Source organism: Phaethon aethereus (genome assembly GCF_964289735.1).
Source record: "Phaethon aethereus genome assembly, chromosome: 6".
NCBI classification, from domain to species: domain Eukaryota; kingdom Metazoa; phylum Chordata; class Aves; order Phaethontiformes; family Phaethontidae; genus Phaethon; species Phaethon aethereus.
The window spans coordinates 19,620,884-19,648,042 of record NC_138580.1 but is presented as its reverse complement, the minus strand read 5'-3'; the positions used below and the strand labels follow the sequence as shown (position 1 = coordinate 19,648,042).

General features: G+C 38.9%; 2 protein-coding genes across 4 annotated transcripts in view; one reads left to right on the top strand and one right to left on the bottom strand.

Moving 5' to 3' along the window:
• Nucleotides 1-15,909, top strand: part of LOC309406149 (dipeptidyl peptidase 4-like) — a gene marked incomplete at both ends in the record, with an annotated part of 36,915 nt that extends 21,006 nt beyond the window's left edge. Inside the window, 10 exons of the mRNA XM_082001188.1 lie at nucleotides 39-86; nucleotides 583-681; nucleotides 2,698-2,767; nucleotides 4,405-4,599; nucleotides 5,563-5,617; nucleotides 7,602-7,701; nucleotides 9,327-9,391; nucleotides 14,573-14,645; nucleotides 14,909-14,982; nucleotides 15,811-15,909. Of these exons, the coding sequence (XP_081857314.1) occupies nucleotides 39-86; nucleotides 583-681; nucleotides 2,698-2,767; nucleotides 4,405-4,599; nucleotides 5,563-5,617; nucleotides 7,602-7,701; nucleotides 9,327-9,391; nucleotides 14,573-14,645; nucleotides 14,909-14,982; nucleotides 15,811-15,909 (878 nt within the window). The remainder of the gene's footprint in view (nucleotides 1-38; nucleotides 87-582; nucleotides 682-2,697; nucleotides 2,768-4,404; nucleotides 4,600-5,562; nucleotides 5,618-7,601; nucleotides 7,702-9,326; nucleotides 9,392-14,572; nucleotides 14,646-14,908; nucleotides 14,983-15,810) is intronic.
• A 4,207-nt stretch (nucleotides 15,910-20,116) lies between these two features.
• Nucleotides 20,117-27,159, bottom strand: part of SLC4A10 (solute carrier family 4 member 10) — a gene marked incomplete at its 5' end in the record, with an annotated part of 165,923 nt that continues 158,880 nt past the window's right edge. For all 3 annotated transcript variants that reach the window (XM_082001332.1, XM_082001333.1, XM_082001331.1), the window contains 2 exons: nucleotides 20,117-21,010; nucleotides 25,621-25,737. In XM_082001332.1, the coding sequence (XP_081857458.1) occupies nucleotides 20,944-21,010; nucleotides 25,621-25,737 (184 nt within the window). In that variant the 3' untranslated portion in view covers nucleotides 20,117-20,943. The remainder of the gene's footprint in view (nucleotides 21,011-25,620; nucleotides 25,738-27,159) is intronic.

The window sequence follows — 27,159 nt, the reverse complement described above, 5'->3', positions numbered from 1 at the left end:
CAGGATGTAAACATGAATGTTTCGTGCTCTGTTAACAGGTCCTGGCCTGCCCATATCTACACTGCACAGAAGCAGTGATGATCAAGGTATGGGATTGTCTTGAAATACAATTTGTGTTGAGCCAGAAAATTGCACTGTAAATTTATTTTAATTTTGTTCTCATTGCTTAGTATAATAATTAAAATGTCAGTTATAGAGGGTAACTTTAATTTCAGATAATTAATATAGTTGACCAGAAGAATAAATTACATAGCTTGGCATATGTTTGTTCATAATTATCTTACATTGTGCTAGAAAACAGTGAGTAATGTATGACTTATTTACTGGATAATTGTTCAGTTTTTCTGAAATTGCATTTAGATGAAAAATGTGGAAACCAGCTTTCTGGTTACTAAATTACGGAAGGAAAACTGTATTGTAAACATTGAATCTGAGAGGAAAAACAAAAACTGCAGTAAACTAAGACTGCAGTGTAGGTTGCCATCATCTCAGATTGAATTCTTAAAGTGGCTCATAATAAAAGAGCAATGAATTTGAAAATAGTGTATTTGGACTTCAACTCTTACTAACTCTGTTATTTAGTCCTCAGATACTTGGAAAATAACACTGAACTGGAAAATGCATTGAAAGATATTCAGATGCCTTCAAAAAAAATTGGCTCCATTAGTGTAGGTGGATACAGTAAGTTCAAAAACATGTTTTACCTTTTTCTCCCCCTTTCACCAAGTGCTTCCAGGTCTTCTGCTGAAAAGCATGACAGAAAAGGTTGGTGTAGTGGGGATTATTGCTGTTATTCCTCATTTAGAGGCAAGACAAGATTTTTTTTTTTTCTGAAATCCCAAAATATTCTTATCTAAAATACCCTTTTCCATTCTGTGATATCTTGATGAGTTCATGATGAAGAGGCTTTACTCCTTTATTCCTTGTTAATTACCTGAAAAACAGAAGTCCTTAACACCACATTAAATAAATAAGATAAATGGGGGGTGGAACACAAAGCTCATAAACATTGTTGAATTTAAATTAAATTATAAATTCAAGTAGGTCTTAATTTACAGGTACAAGTCCCTGTGGTTTGTGTGAGCAGGTTGGGACAGTGGAGTTGTTCAGTTACTATCAAAAACACAGACACAGAATCTAAATGGAAAAGCTTGCAAAATCACTTGGGCTATATTTCAACACGATCACTTTGTGGAGGGGAATATTTGGATTGCATAGTCGTGTTCTTAAAAGCATGTTCATGCTCCAAGACTACATACACCTCTGAGTAGTCTAGGATGGAATGCTAGAAGATGAACTGCTAACGCTTATCTGAATTTGCACATCTGGGTACAGAAGCTTTCCTAGCCTCCTCCTAGGCTGAGGAACATCAGATAGACAGGCAGTCTGGTATCTGTCTAAACTGTTCTTGCTTCAGCCTTTGCTACTGGCTTTTCTCTTCATGACAAACTTCCTCTTGATAAAATGAATGAATATTCATAATGGAATTATATTTTTACAAACTGTATTGAGTTCTCTCAGTCATTGTTAACTGTTCTTTTTGATGCCTCCCTCCTTCTACTGTTACCTTATTTATATAATAACTCTCTTTATCTTTGTGTTTTCTGTCTTTTATTTCTGTCACATTTTTACTAGGGCTAAAGATGACATCTTCCAGGCAAGATGGAGGTTTAAAGATGTTCTTCGTGCTATCAGTTGTATATTCATCTTTTTATTCCTCTTTGTTCTTACTACTTCATCTCTTCAGGGTAAAAGCTTTTGGGTAAGGGGAATCTATTTATAATGTCAGAAATAGGAGAAATAAATCCATTTATGTAGTCCTACTTCAAGTTCCAAGTCTGCTTATAAGTCCATGTATGTTATCAAAGAAGAAATCTGCTCCTGTGACTATAAAGTACCCAAATGATGCAAAAAATGGAAATTAGTATTTTCATGTGTTCCGTTTACATTGTTAATTTTTCAGTGTTTTAATGTCTTGCATATTCATGCCTGGACAAATTTCTGTAAGACTTGGACTCTGGCTATTATTGCAGTGCAGTCCATCAGCATTGCTTCATGCTTCCTTTGCAGCGTCAGTTCTTCTAAAATTCATGAGTGAATAATAAAGCCAGTTGGTTTGCAGAACTTAGGTGGTGTGCGTTTAAAACACTCGGCTAATGCTCAGCCAACTTGGGTGGAAAGAGTAACATGGGTGGAACCGGAATCAATGTTGCTTGAGAAATAACAGATATTTGAATATGTTTCTGGGGTGGATGCTTTACAAACTGTCATGCAAAGCCTATCTGGCAGGTTCAAAATATTTATAATTTCTTTTTAGTGCTGGGAGAGAAATTTGAGTAGAGAAACATTTTTGAGCTAGTGTCAGATTTACCACTGTAGAGACTCACCAAGTTTTACACATAACTTATAATGTAGTACAATGTTACGAGACAGCATGTTGAGTCCCCAAATTTTATTCTTGTTATTGTAGCCATTCCAGTTCCAGACTTTCTGCTAACTTCACTGTGAAACTTTTTTTAAAAAATTTTTTAAAATTAGATTAGCTGGGAACTTTCACCTGTATATATTTGGACAGTTCAGATGAAACTACTTTTTAATTTTTAGGGAGTGACTCAGCCGTGCTCTTGTATGAATTGCAGTGCATGTCAAATCATTTCACTGGAGAACTGACCTAAGTCAAACTCTTTTCACTTTTAGACCTGTGGTATCAAATGATACTGCCTCCCCATTTTGATTCATCAAAGAAGTACCCTCTGCTCCTTGATGTGTAAGTCTTCAAGTTACATGGCAATGTTCTGTTAATAATCACTTTCATCTACTTCAAATGCTCCTAATAAGATCTGGAAACACAAAACTGGCATGTTTACCAGTTCCTTCTTGAAGAAGTTTTAAGAGAGAATGAAGGAAATCAGTTGTATCCCATTTTGTGATAGATTCTTGTACCATAAGATGATGTAATGCTTAACAAGTACATGTTTTGCTGGTGGCAGTGAGGCAGATACATTCTGTATCTGACTTAAAAGCCAGGATGTTAGTGTTAGCTTACCTCCTCCTCTGCTCTTAGAGTTCATTAGGAATAAGATTAAATGAAATTACATTCCAGATTGAAACCTTGAATAATAAGCTGAAGTACTAAGTTGTGATGTTGCGTTTTCTCTGTGATATTTGACTGTCAACTGATGTTTGCAAACTGCATCCTGTGGTCAGGGTTGCATTTATTATTTTTTCATAAATTCAAGACCAAGAGCTTGTGCTGTTTGGTCTGTTTTGCCTCAGGCACTTCTGTTCATGCTGGTATATTTTCTTCTAACTGGAAATTACTGAAATTTAGCTATTCATTAAAATAGAAATGTTAACCTTTTCCCCTTTTTACAAAAAGCTGACTCCACAAGGAAACTAGCTGCTAATTGTTAAATACATCTTTATATAATGTGGTTTGGTAGCACTGTAATACTTTTTTATATGCCTATTGAACATTTTAATGAGCAGTCAGTGCTCTTTGCTTCTTAAGACTTAGTTGATTTTGATTCTATTTTTATTGACTTATCTTGGCCTTTGTTGGGACCACCTCTGCCTCATGGTGAACTTGATACCAGAAATTCCCTCGGAAGTGTCAGGATCCATCACGCATAGAAACAAAGCTTGATATAGAGCATTCCTCGTAGTTTTTTCTTTGCTTTTAAAACTGGAGAAGGTGGGGTTTAGAGCCATAAGAGCCAGTCTTCCATTTCTTATTCTGTTGAACAGTGGCTAGAGAAGTGGAGTGCAAACAGCATTTCACCATCCTGGCGCTTAGAGTGTGATTTCATAGTGCTCAAGTGCTTCCAAAGACTTTAAAATAAAAAGTTACGATTACAGTTTTGCTTCCTTTTTCTCAGCCTGCATAAGAAATAGTTTAGACTGTAGGGAACACTGATGTGACACTAAAAGTGCAGAAAAAGATCTTTTTAATTTTCCCAAATAAAGGCCATTTGTTGACTTCAGACTTGAACCAAATAAATAATGGGTAGATGGAACAGAAATAGTTAAAGAGCATCGCTTTGAAACTCCGATGACTAGATATGACAACGCAAAAAATAATTTGGTTTGGATTTCTAATAAGCTGCTTAAAGTCAAAATAATGGAAGTTTCTTACTAGAGCAGAAAGCAATAAAACAAATAAAATCCAGTCTGCTTTCTTGATTACCAGCTGACGTTTTAAAAAAGCATATTGCTTTTAGTGTCCAGGCAAAGCAGCAGTTTGGCGTCAGTCAGTGATGCTTTTCTTGTTTGCTCAGTTTAATTTAAAAGTTTACCCTTCTTCAGTGGCTGAAAATTGTCAGCCGTAATTGCATTGCAAACGTTTGATGCAATGGAGAGTAAGTGGAGAGTAAGCGCCCAAATTCTGTGGCACTTTTCACCCAGGTACGCGGGACCCTGTAGTCAGAAAGTAGATTATGCCTTCCGGATCAGCTGGTCTACTTACCTTGCAAGCACCGAGCAGATCATCGTGGCCAGCTTCGATGGCAGAGGAAGTGGATACCAAGGGGATGAAATTCTGCATGCCGTAAACCGAAGGCTGGGAACATACGAAGTGGAAGATCAGATATCAGCAGCCAGGTGAGCTACAGTGAAATGGTCAACACCTGCTCCTTCTTTTCTGTGCTTATTGTGTAGGGGGGGGAAAAGGGGGAAGGTTTTGAATGGTCATCTTGAAATTCCTGGCAAAAACGTAACTAAATTCTACATTAATTTTGTATGCTGAAGTGTGTCACTTACGGGCCGACCATCGTTTCATGCTTAAAAAAAGAGAAGAGTTAGTGCTGTAATAACAAATTTACCATATCCCTGGTTTTAGAGAGATAATAGCTGTCATATTAGTAGAAGAGAATGCTACCAAGACAGTTGGAGCTGGAAGTTTTACTCCAAGCTTTTTACAAGTTTTTGTTGTGATGGAGTTATTTGTATGAACTACTCAGCCTTTACATCATAGTTCATCTTTATCACTTGGTTTATGCTTGTAGAACCTCACTAACCCGAATGATGTCAGTACGGATCTCTCAGAATCACAAAGACGTGATCCTACCGGGTTTGCTTTTTGGGATTTTAAAATGTTAAGGAGTTTAAACAACTAGCATTTCAGAATCTTTTTTTTTTTTTTTTTTTTGGGAAATCCTGACTGGATTTACAGGTGTCAACCTGTCCCTTACTGTTGCAACTTGAGTGTTGCTCCTCTTTTTTAAAGAAAAAAAAAAAAAAGGAGGGAGAAAGGAAAAGGAAAAAGAAAAAAAGGTGAGGCAAGTGGTGAAATCTAACCTAATAAAATACAAATGTCAGTGAGTGTGGTTTGAGGGTTTTTACAGGGCATACAGGGGGTTTTTTTCCACATTTTTTGTTTTTCTGAATTTCTTAAAGACACACATGCCTGAAGTATTGTATGTTTTCATATGCAGTCGCTGTGATGAAGTGGGAAATGCTTATTTGTACAAGGGAAGGAGGCAGACATGATGGAAAATAGGCACATCTGTATAATTGCAGATACCTGCAATGGATTAAGCCTTTAATTATTCTGTTTGCTTCTAGAAAATTTTCTGAAATGAGCTTTGTTGATAAGGACAGAATAGCTATTTGGGGTTGGGTAAGTACTCAAACAAGTTTGGCTGGCTTATTATTTAATTGTAACAACTGTTTATTGTGCTGTCATGTGCTCTGGGGTCGTGGCACAGTCCAGTAACTGAGCTGCTGAAGTGCCCATTTACATTGTCCCTTTGCAGGCATTCAGGAGCCTTTGAAACAGGAATTACTACTACTAGAGGGATTAAAAACAATTTAAAGGGTTATTGGTAAGCTGCTGTGTACAAGATGAACCAATATTTAAAAAAAAAAATCCAAGTATATATTCACTATTGTCTCTTTACATTAGTTGGATGACTGAGTTTTTAAAAAAAGGTGTAAAATCACGTGAAGCAGCTGCATGGCATGGTGGTTGTGTTTTTACTAGCAGCCTGAAAATATCTGTCTGCTATATTGTTGTGCTTGGCTGCATTTTATTTCAGCAGTACTTCCAACCACAGGCCAGACTTCTCTGACTTTGATGTGTCTTTAAAACCTGTCACAGTAGAGGGAGGTGTTTAATAGCATATACATACCCCCCCAGCTGCAAGGCTAAGTGCATACGTAGCGTTAGTGATATCTGTTTGGTTCAACCTCTGAGCATTTTTCTGTCCCAGGCTGCTGTTTCACTGCTTTTTCTGCAGTCACGGGGAGTATTCTTGCGTGCTCTGTTTAAGCATATTGTGTTTAAGTATATGCAGGATTGCATGCAGGATCTTGAATTAAATTTCTAGCTGAAATTTGGTCACTGCTGGTGACAGGCACCAGTGGATAAATTGCTTGATGGCAAGATGATGATGATGGTGCCTTTAGTAGCTTTTCTTGTGGGGATAAACATCTCTGTGTTGTATGAAGCCAAACGTAGTAGTATTAACTTCAGTGGGAGGGAAATTCTTTCTACAGAAGTGGAGGACTTCATGCATTCCTATCTTGCTCCTTATGAGCCTCGAGATGAACAGTTGAAGAGCAATCCTCTTTGGAGCTAGGTTATGAATCCTGGATACTGAACCTCCAGGCAAATGGATTTTCTTTATCTCTTGAGTTTGTCAGTGTCTCGTTGCCAGCCTGTCACTGTGTGCGTTAATATTGTTTGCCATTACTGTGGCCAGGTTAGGCAACGTATTTACACATGGGTTTAATTACGAAGTACGTGCATTACTTTGCTGATCTCATTGTGAGGGCCTAAGTATTGACACTGGAGCAAACATTTAAGCCCTTTGAACTAAGGTACGGTTCTATTTGCCTGTAATCCGGTTTCAAGACAGGAACGAGATCCAAAAATTGCTCTTCTTTTTGCACGTGGGTGGGCACGTTTTCCCAAATAACCCCTTCAGACTATAGCGAGGGCAGTCGTTTGGGCGGTCGGTGACATTGTTTAGGTATCTTGCTGGTGGATGCTCAAGTGTGTCAGGTTATTTACTCGTCTGTGTATCAGGCTGGGCTGCGAGTCAGTTCTCTGTGCATAGCAAGGAGCTTGTTGCCGCACAGTTCCTCCCACAGACTCGGCAGAAGATCCTTCGCTCCCCAGTCACGGTCTTGCTCCTGACGCTTTGGGGGGAGTTAGCAAGCGAGCTGCCGTAGGCCTGCTCCGAGGGAGTTGTAAATTTTCGGATGCCCTGGTGCAGCTACTCACCAGGCACATTGTGGGCCCGAGCTCTGCTTCCACCCACTCCCCCAGCACGGAGCGGGACACAGCGGTTCAGCAGTGTCTTGTTCCCCGTCTTTCACTGCTGCCTACGGTGCTACCAAACACCGTCACCCGTAGCTGAGTCAGCGGCGTCTGCGCCCTTTTTCCCCGGCGAGTTCTCATTCAGCGGCCCCACAGCTGCCGTGCGCTGTTCGATGCCCGTTTCCCCCACTGAGGCAGCCTGGGTGAGATCTGACCCAAATTCAGAATGGAATTCATTAATATGAAGAACGCTGAGCCTATAAATGTCTGATGAACCGTTTAGCAGATGGGCCCCATCCTTTTCCTTCCGACTAAAATAACAGCAATGTTTTCTTCTCAGTCTTATGGGGGATATGTGACCTCCATGGTGCTTGGCTCTGGAAGCGGCGTGTTCAAGTGTGGAATAGCGGTTGCCCCCGTGTCACGTTGGCAATATTATGGTATGTGATGGCTTCCTCGTTACAAGGATTCCCATATGTCTTGCAGTGCACATGCTGCAAAGTGTTGATTCATAGTGCAGAACTTTGATTATCTACTAGATGCCATGTAAATGCCACTTGGTCTGTTCGAGTGAACTCACGGGTATTGCATTTCAGAATTAAACCCATTCCCTAAATCTTATTTACCATTTTTAAAAGTTAGATCCACAATTCCAGGTCATCTCTGTAACATTTAGTGGAGGCTAAATTATTGTCATATTTGTAGTGTCACTGTAACGCGTCTGTGTTTGCTTTCCAAAGCTGCTGCATGTTCCGAGACGAGTATTGTGTGTCAGAAATCCATCCCTATTAGCTTTTGCTTCTTCAGAATCCTATTTCACTTGAAGGAACAAACTGTGAGGCTTCACATCAAACTTGCATTGTAATTTACTCTCTCAAAGTAACAGAGTACGATTGGAGTTGCCTTCAGGGTTTTTTCCTTTTAGATATAAAATTTGTATTTTATAAATCTAATTAATCTTAAGAATAGCTTGGTGTGAGGAAAACCCGAACAAGTGGACAAGTCTGTACGTGCTTCAAGCTTATGGTGCGTAAGGCTGTAGTTGCATGAGGCTATAAATACAGTTATAGGGGCCCTTCTCCCAGATCAAAAAATTTATAGTTAAAAATATAGTATGTGCTGGTACAATGTGACCACGTTTTGACACTTTTCTGGTGTTGTCCAAAAGACTTTCAGAGGAAAGCTTTTCCTAGCAAACCTCTGCGAAATAAGGCATAATTTATCTTTCTGCATCTAGCACAGAGGCTGGTATAATCACATATTACGTGCTCTGGCTAATTCAACAGATAAATCATACTGTTAGGTATTAGCAGTTGTCTGCTGAGGACATAAGGATGTTTTCATAATGGTTTGGACATTAATATTACAGCATGGCATATTTTAAATGAAGATCGGAATCTCTAAAATTCCACTTTTAGTTGATCAGATAAAGGAAAGGTTTATGGAGGTATGCATATTCAACATTAAAAAAACCCCAAACAACAGTGGGACAATGCTGATGAGGCATCAAAGGGGCATTAGAATATGGCAACAGAATGTTGATTTGTATGGCATAAAATCAAGCAACAAATCTTCAAAAAAAGCAGTATGATATGATGCTGTGGAAAATCAGAGATACTTAATTTTGACTATATAACACAGAGCCTAGCTGAGTCCTAATCTACTGCTGCATTTTCATGGTACAGATTTTTAGTAGTAAACATTTAGATAAAATATCTTAAGATTTTTTTCAAATGCTAGTCATTTATTGCAAGATTTTCAATAATTTTCATAGGATTACTGAAAGAATAACAATAAGGTAACATGGACACAAAGTACTTTATTAATATTCAGCATTCAGGTATCCATGGCAACAAGAAGATTAAATATTCTGAATAATGATGGTTACCTACATGCCTCGTTGTGGAAAACCTGGGGTTTGGGGGATTTTTTTGTTGGTTTTATTTTATTTTATTTACAGAATGCATTCTTATTGTTTGTATCAGTGCGTAAAATTTCTGGTAGACAGACAGACTGAAAATTAAGTAGCATATTCTGTTGTGTTGTTTTTTTTTTTTAATTACAGATTCAATATACACGGAGCGCTACATGGGCCTTCCTATAGCAAGTGATAATCTGAACAACTATAATGTAAGAAAGAAATCACTTTAATTTTTTTTTTTTAGTTGTGTTGTTTCTTTTCTAAGCCACTGTATTTTTCTTTATACAGCCTAGTTCAGTCCCCATGGGAAGAAGTAAGTTTGTTTCTTCTTTCCAGCTGTAAGTGTTGCATTGTGCTTTTAGGGGCTGTAGTCTCATGCGTTTGGATTTGCATGAGGCAGTTACTCCTAGCTGTACGGTGTGGGTTTTCTGTTGTTTGTTTGGTGTGTCGGGTTTTTTGGGTTTTTTATATGCAGTTCCATTTGGCTACTTTGCAGACTGTAAAACAAGCTGTAAAAACTGTTTTATTTTAATCACCGAGAAACAAATTTGTTTTAAAATGTAATACGCTCATGGGCAAACTATGTTTTATCTTTAACAACATTTCCACAAAAAACAAATGTACTCCAGTTCTTTCTGAAATGTACTTTGTAAAAAACGGGTATTGTGTGAACTTTGTTGCCTTAGGAATCTGCAAGCTTTTTTCAGGGAAAGCAAAATCTCTTAAACATTAGGAAACTTTGACACGTAGGCAAGTCTGTCTGTACTGTGATCATATCAAACAAATTGCAGACCAGCCGAGAGCCAGCAGTGCTGGGGCTGGAATGTTGGCCCCGTCTCCACGAACACAGGGCGTCCAAGGTTTGGTCTAAAATCACTAATGTTTGCCCAGAAGTGAGGGAGTTTCCACGTCTTCTAATGGGAGCAAAATACCCATAGATTATTTGTCCTCGTTACGGCATGATGAATTGTTTGACTTGCTCTTCTGTGTGCCAGCTGCTTTTTGTTGCCTCAGGGGCTGTCTGAAGTCACAGGTAGCTGGGCATAGGGCAGAGCAGCCCAAGCCTTCTGTCAGGTTCTGTTAAATTTCAGATCTGGGTTGGAAATACAGTGGCTGCTGGAGAAGCGTGAGGGATCTGGGGGGTACTTTGTGCCCTGGTCGTTGGGATATTGCACAGAGGTGTTCAGCCATGGTGATCATGGAACCAAATGTGGATGTCGGAGGAAAAGACATGGGGCACTGTCTGTGTGCGAGTTGGAGTTTAGCACCGATTGTGTCTTGATGCATTAAACAACCGTCATGGGCGGGGGGGAAGGGTGGGGGCTGCTGTGATTGATTTAGAAGTATGCTAAAACATATAAATACATACATATATGGACTGAAACGTCTGTTTTGACATACCGCTACAGTAATCTAGTTCTGTCAACTGCTGTATCAGAGGTTCTGGTCAAAATTGAGGTGGTGGCTGCTGGAAGAGGTGGCACTGCGCCTGCCTTGTCTAACCAGCGAGCTGCTGGGGCCCACCGCGCACTGACCAGCAGCCGCCCGCCTACCGCTTTCCAAATGTGTTCCTTTAAGGCAGCGGGAACAGCAGGAGGTCTGCGAGGTAGCAGTGTAAATAGAAGTTACTGTGTCGTGCAGAACGAACGTTAACGCTCTGGGTGCACGAAGTCATTCACCAGCTTCACGGCACAGATGGCAACAGAGGACTGTTTAATCCTTTCAAGCCAGGAGTCGGATTTTCTTGGCGTAGTATCCATTGCTGGCAATGGCCACGTTGAAACTGCCAGTACCAAAGAGCTAAAGGTTTCAAATGTGTTACTCGGAGGACTAATTGGGGAGAATGGTGGCTACATGGAGGAGGGGTAATTGCACAGATCGGGTTGTCACACTTCACTGCTGCTTCCAGATATAGGAAAATGCAACTTAAGTCCTCATTCATTGTTAAAAGCCCCCAATAATGTATTACTTGGAATTTACTTTTCCACATAAACCTGGAGGGGTGGTGCAGCTCAAGAAGCGAGTTTGTTGCTTTCCATGTAGCATCAGTGGAAAGGTTGTGGGGTTCTGTTGTTGCTGAAGACCCTTACTGACTTCAGCCCAGCATGTCCCTGGCTTACGGCCCCTTAGTTCAGTGCCCTGGTCCCCACTGCCAGCCTCCTGGCCCCTCGTCGCGGGTGAGAGCTGTCTTCTGAACTGAATGTTTTCTAGCAAGTAAATGCAAAACATGTACTGAAAGCTCTCCTGGCTGAAGCTGGCAAAGCACTTTTGAACCGTTAACTTTGTACTGTCGGGTTTGCGTGCTGCACCATGCAGTCTGCATCCTACCGCAGCTGCTCTAGAGCTGGCTTGGGAAGTGACAGGTTGCGGAACTGTACACGCCTGCTTAGGGAAGACGGATGCCGCTAGGCGCCTTCCTAACGCGCAGAGTAGCTGTGAATAGATAGTCTCAAGAAGCTCGTTGTGGTAAGAGGGGTGCACCTGACCACGGTATTACTGTGACAGGTAGGTTTCACGTTTATTGAAGGAAGAGAATCTGAGATATTAAATACCCTTTGTCAAGAGTCAAGTCTGAGGGACGGCTCGCACTCCTCCATGTAGGCTAATGAGGGGTGATCAGTGATCACTTCTTTAGTGAACTACGAAAAATTAGAGCTTTGTAAAAGAAAGGAGCAAGCCTGGGTGGAGCTCCCAATGTAATTAATTGTGTAGGGATCCTAGGCGGAATGTCAGAGAAGTTGTCTGCCCAGGAAGAAGTGTCCCCGATTTGAAAGACTTGAGACTAAATCAGGGCAGAGCTGTAGAGGTCTGATGCAGTAGCCATGTAAAGCATACCGAAGAGATTGTTCAACTTGTGAGAAGATTATTTTGCAGTTCACTCTGAATTTGATATGCTTTTGGCAAGTGTTTGAAACAGTCATAGATTTGGCAATCTTTTTCTAGCAGATTTGAAATGTTCAGTCCTTAAGAACTGCTGCATCATTAGGTTATGCAAAACAGGGTACAATTTTGTAAATATGCCATCTTGTACTGATTTGACATTTGTTCTATTATCTGAGAATATGCTAAAGGGAGAGAGACCTTCAGTTTCAGCCAAACCTTAAGTTGTTTGTGGAGTGCTGATAAAATGTTGACTGCTGTGTGATCTTCAGAAAAGCCAGTTACACTCGGCAGGGCCCAGTTCTCGGTACTTGCGCGCGGTACCTTTTCAGAACCTTTGTCCCAGCGGTGTAACTATGAAACGGAAGGGGTTAAAGCAAGTTGCATTTATTTGCTGTCCACTTGAGGTTTGTTCAGCTGATACAGCCGTTGCTTTGTGCTGTAACTGTGCCCAACTTGAGATTGCTCCCTATCCTATGGCCTTCTTTTTTTGGCAGAAGTACTTAGGGAAGGGACTCTTCATGTTGAGTATGGGTACAGCAAGTGAGGCATCCCTTGCAAGCCATAAAAAAACATGAGAAAGTACCTCTTTTGTGTGTTCCTTCTTTCTGAAGTCTTTTACAAATAGCTTTATTTTGTTTAATGCTTGGAGGGGAAAAATAGTGACACCTTTTTTCTAAACAGCTTTTGGAAAGTGGAGTTCTCACAAGTGTAGCTCAAGTCAGGCTTCCACTCACAAAAGGTTTGCTGTCCCTTAAACCAGTGCCGATTTGCTGGAAGAAGGCTTATAAAGGCAAGCTGTCAAGTTTCCCTCCATACCTGCAGAAAGTGATGTACTCGAAAGGCTATTGCTTGGTTCCTTTCCTTCCCCGCCCTCCCCCCCCCCCTTTCTTTTTTACCTAGTACTGGGCCATTACTTTCCAAATTGTTCTTTTGGTAGGCTGCTGTACCACTGCTCCTCACTGAACGGAAGTCCTCTCTCCAGATTCTGGCACTCTCATAACTATCCGTTCTTGCTCCGCAATACCAACTTGTTTCAAGGGATAGTGTCATGCTTCCAGTGTGCATGGATTTCCGTATGTTAGGTGGGACTCCTGGTGCTCTGCAGCCTTTCACTACTAGAAGAGGGCAGCTGCAATGTTACAGATTGGGGGGTGTTTTTTTGGTCTGTGCTGAACTTGGTTTTTAAATTTGGTTGAGTAACTACAAAGAACTCCTTTCACTTATGAGAGAATTGTGGTACGCTCTTCTGCTGTGACAACAGGAATTTAATATTTATGCTTGCTTTAAAGATTCATGAGTGTACAAGAGACATAAGAAAATTAGAACATTTCTGCGTCTTGGTAGTACAAGGTATTTGACTTTCGGGGGGTACTAAATGCAAATCCCTGTGCAAGGATACAGCCTTAGTGCAAGGTGGGGAAGGAAAAAAAAAAACCAACCACGACATTCTCTTGTTCCTCATTCTTACTATTTTTTCCTTGCTATAGTAGCTTTTAAGTTGCTGTAACATAGAAAACTTCTGCAGGGATTCAGTCATTTTCAGCACAGAGCCCCTACAATGTTGCTAATAGAAGGAAATTTAATTCAATGTATTTTTGCCCCATTATGCTGGTTGTCTTATCAAACCTAAAACGTCTTGACTCTCATCCCTTTTCTTCTTCCCACTCTCATGGTACAGCACTATCCTATTCCCTTTCCTTGCCCAAATTAAAGATCTTACCTGCAATCCTTACTTTCCTCATTCTTTAGTACATAGTCACAGTAGCGAGTCAAGTGGTTAGTATGTTTCCAGGGAATATGTTGTTATAGTGTTTTAAGTTTCTTGATTAATCTTAGTTGCTGATTATTTTTTTCATCGCCATATTGTGTTTCAATTCCCAAAACGTAGCTTGACTTCTCTTTATAGATTTGGTCTAGTGGGTTTTTTCCTTCAGGCATGCCTCTACCGTATTTGGGGGAAGAGCGTTGTTTTAAACTTCTTGTCAGGCATTGTTACTTTAGGCTGATGAAACATTAGCTCTGTTGACTTACCTACAGGTAAACCGGTGTACATTTTGGTGTGGAAGACAACGCATGTCATCTCTGCAATATCGACTCCTTGCTACCATAGGGTGCACTGTTGCCATGGCAACATTTTTTTAACTTGTCTGCAGTTGCACAGGAAACCTATGGCAAGTGGCGTGCTGCAGGCGAACAACATGCTAGCAATGCGTTAAATGTCTATCATCTTGCTCGCAAAACTCTTCCCCTCTGGAATTGCCTGTCACTTTGCAGACCTAACCCCTGGTAATAATCGCAGACCAGTGCAGAATGGGTCTGAGTGCGAGCACAGTGCTGTGGGACGCGTGAACATGCTACTTGGGGGTGCGGGGGGAGCAGAGGTGGTTGCTTTTATCTGAAGGACCCCTGACTCTGTCAACAGGAATCAAAGTCAGTTGGTAGCAAATCATCTTCTAATAAATAGCACCTTTTTCTTCCCCCCCTGCCCCCCTTTTCTTTAATTTCAGAGTTCAACAGTAATGGCCAGAGCTGAAAAATTCAAGGAAGTTGAGTATCTCCTTATTCATGGAACAGCAGATGGTGAGTTGCGGTTAATTAGACATTTTAGTATTACAGACAGGTTCGCAATTCTACTACTGACAAAACAAAAGCATGAAGGGGCAAGGCTGTTACATTTACATCAATAATACTGCTTTCTGCAACTAATTTGTGTTTCAGTCAGCACTGCTGGGGAGTCTTCTGTGTTCGTTGTTTTGCTTCCCCCCACTCCAGCCCCCCCCCGGCCGAGTACTACAGAAGCAATTTTTTGTTTACCCTTTTCCTCTTTTTCTTCCACTTTTCAGATAATGTTCACTTTCAGCAAGCAGCACAGATTTCCAAAGCTCTAGTTGATGCTGAAGTGGATTTTCAGGCAATGGTATGGTTCTGTTTCATTTATCATCACACAAATGGCTTTGTATTACGAGAATAATAACAAAAGCTCCCTGGTGTTAGGTACAAATCAATTGCCATCTTAAATGAAAGTTCACATACTTAACACTTCATGTTCAGTAACTGGAATTGTAACATAACGCACCCATGTATCTTCTGTACAAGAAAAAACATACAGCAACTCCTTCTTCTGTTTAACCCTGTTCACATAATTTTTTTTGTATTCTCAGACAAGCAGCCAAGCCAGTCCCAATCTTTGCATACACCCAAAACACAATGAATGGTGTCTTAGAGAACCTTTCCTTACATCCTATCTATAAGTCCAAGTATTTGGACAAGTAGTTAACAAAAAAATAACAGGTAGTTATTTGCCCCTTCTTAGTGCTCTACATGGAAACTCTCAGACTAAGGTGCAAGCTCGTCCTCTCCTACCTTCTCCCGGCACCAGGGGAGCAGTGCTGAAAAGGGTGAAGTACAGCAGGAAGCCAAATGCACCAGTACATGGTTGTCCTTCAGCCAGACTTGCAGGGTGTACAGAGGGCAGAGATCAGGCGGCACTCAACCGCGGAGCTCCCTCTACCCTCCACATGGACAAGCCACATATTCATTTTGTACTTTTCGCAGGAATAGATGGTGTATCGCACACACCAAGCAGGGACAAAAGTATCATAGCAACTTCCTACCACCCTTGTGTCTTTGCCTCCATGCTGGGATAATTTTAAATGGCTGCACATTTTTTTATGTCTATTGTGTTTGATTTATATCATTAAGATGTAGGTAGAACTAACATTCTCTGTATTTTTCTTTTCCACAGTGGTATACCGACAAAGACCATGCTATCACCGGTCAAGCACATAAGCATATTTATACCCATATGAGCCATTTCATAAAGCAGTGTTTCTCCCTGCCCTAGCACCAGCGTTCTGGTTGTTAGTGATGGTACTTTCCCAGAAAACGCTGTAGCTGATACACAGAGCCAGTATAAACTTTTATGAATCAAGGTGAGATCAGGGTCAGCTCTTGGGGTACCTCTGTATATAATGATGTGCTAATGTTTATAATCTCTGTTGCCAAGCAACTATTGCATTTTTATTGTGTTTCATTAGGTCTTAACATCACCAGAATGTAGGGTATGTTGCAGACTTCTAGAAAGCACGGTTACTTGCTTCAATCTGTACCCTTTCATACCTCAAAAACAAACAGTCCAGTTTCTATGTTAGGGTAACGAATGATGAAAATGTCACAGAAGAACCAATGTGGAGAGCAGTTGAGGAATAGAAAATAATAATGTTTCAAACAAAAAACAAAATGAATGATCATTTCTGTGAAACTTTAAGCAGATTTTGCACAAATTACCTAATACATGATCAGTTATGATTTTAGAAACAGTATCAGGACTATTGCAATGTTAGTATTTTCTATGCAGAATGAAGCACTTTGCTTACTGCAGTTCCTCGAGTTGGTATTTTCTCTACAATCTCTTGGGTTGAAATTGTAGAAGTCTTGCAAGGAAAGCACGTAACCAGCTTTCACCAAAGATTTTGAATGATAGCTGTTCAAACCAATGGCACTGGATTGCATTGTTTCCTATCATAATACTGTGATTTTTTGCTTACTTTACTTTATATAGTCAAAAAGGCTGCTACTGTGGGAATCTGCACAGCTAAAATCTTATCTGGGAACTCTAGCAGCTCTCCATTGTTTCTCTATGGGAAAGAAATTTTTTTTTTTTTAACGTTTCCCATTTACTGGTGAATAGGATAAAACACTACAATGCACGCTAGCAGTCACTTAAAGCAAGGGCTGGACTGTCTCTCTCATGTGAACACGCTATTGAGCAAACCTGCTTTTCCTTGCAGCCTACCATTAAACTTTTGCTTTATCTTCAGCACTCCAGGTAGGCTTTCTCCATCTGAACATAAGATCAGTTTTCTTAATTTCACACAGATAGAAAAGATGTACTACAAAGTATGCTGTTCTAAAATAATAAAGACGGACAGACATTAAGTTACGAAAGGAGGTATGGTCTGTATCATTGAAAACATTGCTCAAGAAACAAACGCATGCCTAGAATTTTACAAAAAATCCATTAATTTTGAGGGAGATGTTACAGTGAAGTTTCTGCTTTTGTTTAATGGTATCGTGTAGTGGAGTGCAACATGATTATCTAGCACTTAGCTGCTTGATATTAGATGGCAGCATGTGATTATGTATGTATTGTGGGTTACTCGTGTAAAAGTACTCATATAGACAGGTAAAGCAGGGGAGAGAATGTCAAGACCGTTTGTGCAGCTTGTCCTTAAATGAGAAAGCAACTGGGGCCTGAGGTATAAAGTAAGTTTTTGGTTTCACAAGCATTAAACAAATAAACAAAAAACAAAGCAAAAAGAAACCCCTTTCAAATAAAACTAAAAATTGTATGGTCTGGGTAAGTCTATTAAATAAATATGCAGTTCTTTTTATCTGACCTACCTTACTGATGCTAGCATCTCACCGGGAAACTCTTCTGTATTCTCAAAATACATAGGCCTGTTTTAACTGTCTTATCTGTGAGGCGTAACAAAGTACAATGCTAATTATCTTCTATTTCTTTGTCTGGAAAGCAACTTTTAAGATAGGATGCTAACACAGCATGATGCAACTTTTAAAACAAGAAAAATGCTTTATTGCAATAGTAAGTAAGTGTCCTAATAAGGATCAATTTGGCATCTAATTTTCTCTCTGGTAGATAGCTCTCCAAAAGTCATGCAGACAATAGCAGAACAATAGAGCTGCCAACTTACTTGAAATGCGTGAGCACAGGTAAAAACCTACAAGTGAGGCCACCGAAGAAAGCCAGCTCTTTTCATTAATGTATAAAGCCAGCACTAGGAGCCGGTTGTTCTGTAGTAGTGCTGCATGCTAGAGTGAGTTAGGCACGCACTTACCAGTTACCTTTTTTTTTTCTCTCTGTACTTTTTCCCATGTGAATTGGATACTTAAGTTTGCTGTACAATACACTTTGTGTAAAATCCTGACAGAAGCAGCTGAAGCCTGAGGTGTGACTTACCATTCTCGGGCTGGGAGGCTTCCAGTCTTCGGTTTAAAAATGGGTGAAGAACCTTAAAGGGTTCTTTCAAATAAGATGGAGTCACTACTTTAAGTATTTGGGTTTTGGCAGTACTAGGCTTTAGGTTTTAAGGCCTCGGAAGTTTTTCAGTAGCAGAAACTTAAGAGTCCTGAGAGTAACAGAAGCTCCCACAACAGGCAGTAGGCTAAACTGCTCTTCAACTATTGAACACTTCAAATAGTGTAAGCACAGAGGAATTTTCCATTGTATGACCTTACCTATTGATGTGTCAAAAGACCCAACTACTGCTGCCTGGTCTGCATCATCTTCTGGCAGGAGCAGGGGGAACCAACTCATGACCAGTAAATCAGAATTTAATTCCCACTTTCTTCTTGGGACAGGTCAGTTAGTTAGTTATGTGCCATCCGTGATGGCACACTTACTGTGAGTGTCAGACCAAGTACACGGCCATCAGCTACATGCAGCAAGCCCGCACGGATAGCATTGCATGTTTCAGTGAGAGTCCGCTTGGAAATGCTGCAGGACTGGGCTCTACAATTCATTGATTTATGAAGCATACTGAAGTGTCAGGTAGGCATTTAAAATCCTTTACCATGTTGCACAGTTGTTCTGGGTTTTGCAGTGCAAAAATAAAAATGAAAATTAGTTAGGATAAATATTTATTTTCACATAACATTTCTTAATTGTGAAAAACACAATAGTCTATTCACATGTACACATAAACTTTTGTAATAAATTACATCCAAGAAATTGAGTAATTTTGACCAGGAATATGAAATTAGAAGTAAATACAGCACTACATTTGCTTTATATTGTGTGTGATTTCAGAATGTTAAGATTAACATTGGAATAGCATTTAAATTCACACAAGAACAGAGTGACTCTTGTAAAATAAAACCACTCTGAAATACTGAACAGAAATACAGAATGCCATTGAATACACTGATTTCTTAATATTCTAAGAGTTGGTCAAGTGAAGCTAATACATTTTGATTGTATACCGTATCTGTAACAAAGTCAGCAACATATTAAAATACCACCAGGCTGCTTTCAGGACAAAGCAGTACTGAACTTCTATACTAACCTTAAAACAACTGGAATCTTACAAGTTATCATCAAGTACACAAAACAAAGCATTTAACCTTTTTTAAGCATTTTTTTTCCTAAATTTACAAATGCAAACGTTGAATTAAATGTGTAAATCCTTCTTTGTGTCCATTAGATTAATTTTTTTCTCCATAAAAATGGCCTTTAATGGGCTCTGATAAGTCAAATTTAGAACAGTGACCCTGCTAGTTTGCAGCAAAATGCAGTTATCATTTATGGCTAAAGTAGTAAAATGTACACACTCACACACAAAAACATTAGAAGGAATACTTCAAATGTGCTGGATATGGAAAGTTGTTCACATGAGGTCTATGGAAAGATTATCATCTTTTGGAAAGCTGGGGAATGTTAAAGCCCTGTAGTTGTTACAAAGATTACAAGACTGCAATTCTTATTTGTAGGATTCAAAGTAATAACCTAATAACAAGAATTAGCTTTCGTTTAATAATTTAAAAATTTATCTTAAAAAAAATTTAAAAATCACTGAATTCCAAATAACGCAGTGAAACTGCTGCTCCACATCTCTGTTTCAATACCTAATCTCACAGTCCTTGTTTTACACAAAAGAACAGCTTGAAGGATCAGGCAGTAACAAAATCCATTATGAAAAATGTCTTTGTAATGGCTTTAAAGCCACATTTTACTTTGCAAAGCTGTTTTTATCTTTTAATCAATATGTACTTGATAACGTAACAAAACCAACAGCAGGATACCCACCTAAGTATTACACACAATCTCTGAAATTAAGAGGTTTACAGTTGTTTGTTAGTAGAGAGAGGACTATATATATATATATATATATATATGCCCTTTCTGTAGCAATAAAGAGGAAGATAATTGAGCAGGTGATATAACTGCATGTGGGGTATAGTTTGTATCTACAAAATTTTCCCTGTTAGAAAATAATGGATTGATGACTGACAGACATAATGCAGTTGAGGACTGGCCTACCACAGCAACATTCATACAATACAAGATAAGATACTGTAATCACAGATTGCATTTTAAGAAATACTGTACCCATGTTTCACATCAAAGGATGTGGTGGTGTTTTTCAACTAAGGTGAGAGAATGCTTTAATATATATTTGAATATATATGTATTTTTATATATATGACTATGTTCCAGTTACATACAAATCTGAATATTAAATACACTGTATTAAATCAAGGAAAACTTTGCAAATACAGAATCTGACCCTGCAATCCTCATTGCAAGAGTAATCCATGACTTCAAAAGGGCAGCTTGAGGAGGAAAGGATTATCCTTGTTTGTTCACAGGGTCAGATCAGTTGTTACTTTAAAAACTTCTTTAATTTTTGCTTGTCAGTTTGGGTCTCCTGAAATCATTTACTCAAGTTAGGTGATTTTAAAAAAAAAAAAAAAAATTGGAACAAGTGTTTTCAAGTTCATTTTGAATGAAGATTATTAAGTATTCTCACACAGAAAAAGTAGCAAAATACAGTACAAACCTATTAACAAGAAAGTTGAATTTGAAAGAAACTTCGCTTGTTAAATTTATGGTATGAATACTGATAAATGGCCAGTATCAGCAAAGAACAAGAAGATTTTTTTGCATTGGCTACTGCAGACTTTTACACAGATACCAGACAATGTAGACATTTAGACAAGGTGAAATGAGACAAGTATTGCACTACATTACCTGTGCTAGTTTGAGATGAAAGACAAAAGTTACAAGATCAAATCATTTCTATTTAGTGGCTGTGGCACTCCTTTCATTCGTTTGTAAAAAAATTAATTGAAGAACAAGTCATAGACAAGTCTCCCGGTCAACACCTTTCCCTGAGTCAGCTTTCTTCTCTTTTCTAATTTCAGCACTAGAAAAAGGAGGCGGGAAAAAAAAAGTTAGAGCAGCACTATCATGTATATTAATGACCTACCTGAAAACCAACACTGCACTGATATTTTGATTAATTTTTCATGCTGCATAGCACAAACTGGGAAGCAAGTGAAAGTTTCTGTGCTGAATGGTACAGAACACATCAGCCAGCATTTTAGTGAGGAGGCAGGTAGAGAAGTTAAGATGTACAGACAGACAAGTCAGCCAGCATGCAAGCAACGATAGATAGCCACTTTTTTTCCCCTTTTTTATTTTTTTGGCAAATACAAGCGTTAACTGATTAAATAATGGTACAGTTCTCAGACAATACCAGCATTTTCTTAAGTGGCTCAAACAAGAGATCCCAGTGATCACAGTAAGTATTTCTTGTCTTTAGAATGTATTCTGTTGCTCAACGTAGATTTAGAAGGAGTATTTCTGAACTACAGCAGTGCAAGCCAATTTCCAACTGTAGTATTTGGCTTTCAGTCTTGACTGGGGAGAGCAGGAGAAGGCTGGGGGGTGGCAGGGTGACAATATTCCCTATTTGGAGCTTAATACATACTTCCTCATGTATACGTTATAAGGAAATAACTTTCTTTTTTAAAAACAAAAGCCTGAAAAATCGTACAAAAGCCATATCACGAAGAACTCTGAAGCAGAGTTCAAATTCAGATTCAGCTTTTTTCCAGTTAAAACACTGTTGATTTGCGTAAAGAAAGCAATGTATGTGCAAAGCAGATGATTTTTTTTGTGAAAAGGGTCCTAATTTACAACAGCGTAAATAAATACAAAATCATGTTCTTGCAATGACTTTCAATCACACTACCAAAATGCAAAGAGGCTTCCACAACACAGGCAAATCAAGCCTTCAACGAAGAGTGGCAGGGTATCTAAAAAAAGATGGTTCTGAGAACAAACCTGTATGGAGCACATAACCTACCAGGTTTCATGGGAATAATTCCTTAACTAGAATGAATGAGAAATAGGCTGAGTTACACAAGGTTTAAAGAAAGCAAGATCAATTCTCAAATTCTTAAGGCGATTCATGCACAATTTTACAATCATCTGACATTTTTCCTTCACATAAAAACGGCTTTAAGGATACAATTCAGTTCAGCCAAACCTTACTTCTATGGCTATGGCAGCTTCCAGAGGTGTTAGTGGAGATAGCTAAAGAATACCAGCTTCTGCCACTTCAACTGCCAAATCTGTCACCTTCTGTAGAACAGTGATAGAATTGGGTGTGTTACACTTTCTGAATACAAAGGGTATGCAAACAAATTCCTGGGGGGTGAAATTTAAAGTGCAGCAGTACAGCAGGCAGAGAGTTACCTGTGCTTAGTAAAAGCAAACACTGAGGATGTGTAGTGTGCCTTACAGTGTATAATGTTTCCACGTTTTAGGTGCCTCTGTGATACCAGGAAAGTCTTCCTTCTATTTAGGATTCACATCTCTGAGCATCTCCTGCAGGTGTGGGCTTTAATGCCTTGAGAAATTTGAAAAAAAAGGACAAGTCCAGTCTTTTACCAGTAAGACACATAACTGGTGGATCTGTAAGGGACCTGGAGCTCTCTTCCTCCCTACCAAGGGAGTAGTCTTAACAAGCCTGAGAAGGAAGGTTTGGGATGCAGGATTTGCATATCTTCAGGTAGAGAAGGGAACTCGTACCATCTACAAAGTGATAGATGCCGCTTTCTTCGACACTTTAAAAAGACCAGCTAGGACTACCATCTACACACGGTCAGATCTTCTGCATATGTTTTGAAATTGCTAATCAAAGGGCTTAATATTATAAGCAAAGACAGAGGAATATTTAATTACATGTACCAAAGAGGGCTGTATTTCAGGTAAGTGCGTGCCTTGGTGTTCAATTCTACCAAGACAGGCTCAAAAGCCAACCTGAGGATCCCAAGGAATTTTAATAATGAAAAATTAAGGTTGGAAAACTGTGAAGTTCAGGTGCCTCTACGGTTAGGCAACAGTTGACCAAGTCTCATTTAAGTCCCCTCTTTAGACATCTAAATACTGCTACGAGTCTGGGATGTAAGAACTGTCACACGCTATACTACTTCATGGAGCCAGGGGCAGGGCAGAGCTTATGATAGATGCTATCCATGCATCAGGCTGAGAAGTTGCTCTTATAAACCCTTCCTGCCTAAAATCTCTTTGGAGATTACCTTAGTTTATTACTGGCCAAGTCAACTCAGCATTTAATTAGTATGAAGAACTTCCAGGCTTTATGTATTCCAGAAATCACCCTGTTGTTAATGGATCAGAGCCTTATGTAAAAGGCATTATGTGAAATCATAGTACAGTATCATAATTTAATTATCCCCATTTAATAATATTTTGGGATATTAGTATTAAGAAAGTAGACCTGACAACAGGAAAAGGAGTACTAAACACTTCTGTAGTTGAACTTCAAAAGGCATCAGGAAAATTAATTCCAGAACAACATGATTTTTTTCCCCTCTGCTAGGGCACCTTTCACTGAAGGGAACTGTGCAATGTAATACTGATGATCTTGATCATTGGCAAAACTTATCCTTACAGCTGCTTCCATTCCGAGCTTTATTTTTTCTCAGTACTCACCTAGGATTGAATTATATCATCATGTAATGATACATACATTTCGGAATATAATGTTTCTTTAGCTCTTTCTCTAACACTGTTGTCTATGGTTTTGCTTATCAGAAAGCAAGTCTTGCAGGTTTAAAGTTCTTTGAATCTACTTCTGTCCCGGTAATCTGAGACAAGCTAGAGCACATGAAAAAGCAGGATTTCAGATTCTTTAAGAGCTTGTTCCTTTACAACAGGACACTCATACCTAAAACCATAAAACCTGTAATCCCTTAGTTCCTTTTCACCTGAGTCTTTGTTTTCATGAGCAAAGATACAAGAACAGATTGGAAATGAGCTCACTAGAAACTGAATTTATATTATACTGCAGTGCAAAGGCCAAATCATCTTTTACCAATGTTGTCTGAGTCACAGCCTATGTGGATGCTCTTTGCCCAAAGGATCTTTGAAAATTTCAGGTAGAAAACAGTACATGTTTACATCATCTATCATACCATCAATGAAAGCAACATCCACCAGAAAAATTACAACTACTGCATACTCAGTGGCTGTCAATGTACCACACCAGTTTCTTCTCTTTCTGCAGGCTTTCACAGCCTGGACAGCAGAGAGGCACATGAGGCAAGAAAACCCTACTGTACACATCCTTCTCCCATGCAGTACACTGAATTCACTGTGACGGGATCCTTTTCAGCCCACATGTAGGGTGGAAGGCAAATCAGAACTACACTGCTATTTTGACTGTCAGTGAAATAGCATTAAAATGGTCCCATTAGTGGGCTGCTCCATGGGTGTCTGAAATGAAGATTCTCTGGTCATCAGCTGTTCATCTTGCTTATGCTGTTTAGGGAAAGGAACAACACTGAAAGGCAGCATGCCATTTTGGGGTGACAAAATTAAAAAAATGTATTTCACTACGAAATTTTTTCTCTTACTGCATCTTTTCACCATAAAACAATGACCAGCTGTTTCAAACACTAGATTTAGAAATGGGCAGAATATAATTTTATGTTTTTAAAAAAGTCAAAGAATTAATGAAAAAAATCTAGGAATATAAACTCATTTTAACATTTCAGTATACTACATCTACAGTTTCTATTTTTAATACACAATAAATTTCAAATTTTTATATTAAGGACTTTGATTAAGACATTTGACATTCCTATTTGAAATTTCTTTTCATTCTGTCTCCCCAAAAATTACATGAAGTCAAGTAATTGGGGTTCCTACATGACACCACTTTGAATTGGAAGATACAATCAAGGAAAAGGTTGATGAGGGACAGGGACTTACCTGTGGGGAATCAGCTTCTACAGTGATTAGGAAGGGGAGCTTATGATAAAAGTGGGATATAAAACAATTGAGTAGAAAATGGTTACATTTAAAATTTGTGGAAACAGAGGAAAATCTCTCTTATAATCACAGTGTGCTTGTATTGAATATTTTCTTACTCCCATACTAACTCTGTAGCACAGATAAAACATCGTTGCTTCATTTTTGCATTTGTCTGGACTAAAATTTAAAAGTATCTGTTTTGAGTGCAAGTGAAGTAGGCAGAAAAATGAAACAAAGTGATGCAATCTTAAAATTATTTTCAAATATTCCAAATATTAGTAGATCACATTCCTAGTACTGGGCTCTTCATATAGATATTTCCAGAGCAGTGATGACCACTTCTTTTTCAAGAGGGAAGAACAAAAGCAAGCAGAACAAATCCAACAGCTGTTGTGCAATACCTAGGTGTAGGCTAGTGGTTCATTACACAAGCATCAGGCATGCTCAACTTCAATTTCCGCTGCAGCGTAACTAAGTAGCATGCAAGTAACTGTGATTTTTCATTTTAATAAATGTACATAGTGAATTTGTGTTTTGAGCTCAGAATATTATGACTTGACATAAATAAAAGGAAACCTCAAGAAATAAAACTTCAAGATGCTAGAAATCTTTCTAATCCCTAGCAAAATATTGTAGTATTAGTTTGACACCAATATATAAAGTATACCGTAGTAAAAAAAAGAGTAAAACCTTTTTGAAGGAAAGCTTGACTCCTTATCTTTTGCATTCTCCGAGGATATCAACAATGTCTTCCACACAGCAGTTTTTGCCATTTCATCAGAAATGTTTATCACAGATGGGTCATCTCTAGGGAAGAATAAAAGTAAATACACAATAAAACAATGAGCAATCAGTCTTTATTACTTATTACCTCTACAAAAGTCCTTGAAAACAGAGTGATGACTGTAAGTGCAAAAAATTATGTTAAACTTAAAAAATCCTGAACGATTACTTAAGTATTCTCTTAAAACATCTTAGCACTTTTTTAGCATTTTCCTCCTCCAACAGCAGTTAATCACAGTAACATCAATAAAATATATTGTTTCACTTCCAACTAATAGACAGAGAAAAATGAGGAACTGTGAAATTAAATACTGCCCAAGATCTCACAGCATGCCAGTGGCATAGTTGGATTAAACAAGAATCCTAAGAGTTCCTAACAGTTCTCCAAGTACTTACGCTCGGAAACTCCACCTGCTTTTAAAACAATTTTAAAAGCAATCAAAGATTCAAGAGCTCTAATAAAAATGCCCCAATTAAACACGCTAATCTGTAGCTTTAAGCAGCACTTCGTAGCCATTATGCCCCCAGCTTTACCTGGACTGCTCCAAATATGTATTTATACACTTAAGAATAATAAAGTCTTAAATGTTTTAAGGGCCTGCCTTGATATTATTCCTGACTTCAGGGTTTAGGTATGGCTTGACATTCAGTAAGCCCTCAGTAAACTTGTTTTCACAGTGTTTTGGGGAACCATTGTATCAACCAATGCCTTGACTCCTCTTTTTAGCTGCAGGACTCTTACCCTTACAGTACAGAAAGTCAGGTATTATCCAGGCAACCCTACCTAAGTAAACACACTGTAATAGATCAATATAGATCACACTTCACACCTATTAGGGTTGTGTGATCCATATAGATCACTTCACATAAATTAAGCTAAGTATTGCGAATATAAAACAGAACAAAAAGGTATGAGCCAAAGAAGAAAAAAACAGACCATCAGAAGTGTGGTGAATCAAAAGTAAGAAATAGGCTGGGATTTTTCAGACACAGACAGTTACTTGCCTTAGGAGACATTAGGGTAACTTTGTGTTAAACTGTAAGAGGAGGCCAGTCTGAGATAGTGTTCCTAAGAACTCAGTATTAATGCAGAGGTTACTATCAGCAGATATTTCATATCTTTATTAAGAACTTACTTTCTGAAAACTAAATGAGAGTCCTTATGGGCTGGCCAACATCTATTCTTACTATCTACAACAAAGGTTTTCATGCTGAAGTTGTGTCAGCCCGGCACTATGCCTACCTACCCTGGACAGCTCTTGATTCACTTACTATCTCACATAGACAGGATCTTAATTAGAACATTTTAAAATGTAATATTGTAAGAACCTATTTGTTCTGGGGTGCGTTCAAAACATTTCCTGGCTCCCTGCTAGCATCAGGACGAAGGGTTTGACCTGCTCTACATCTTCCTTTCGTACTGTGCATGTCAGAAGTCAAGGTTCA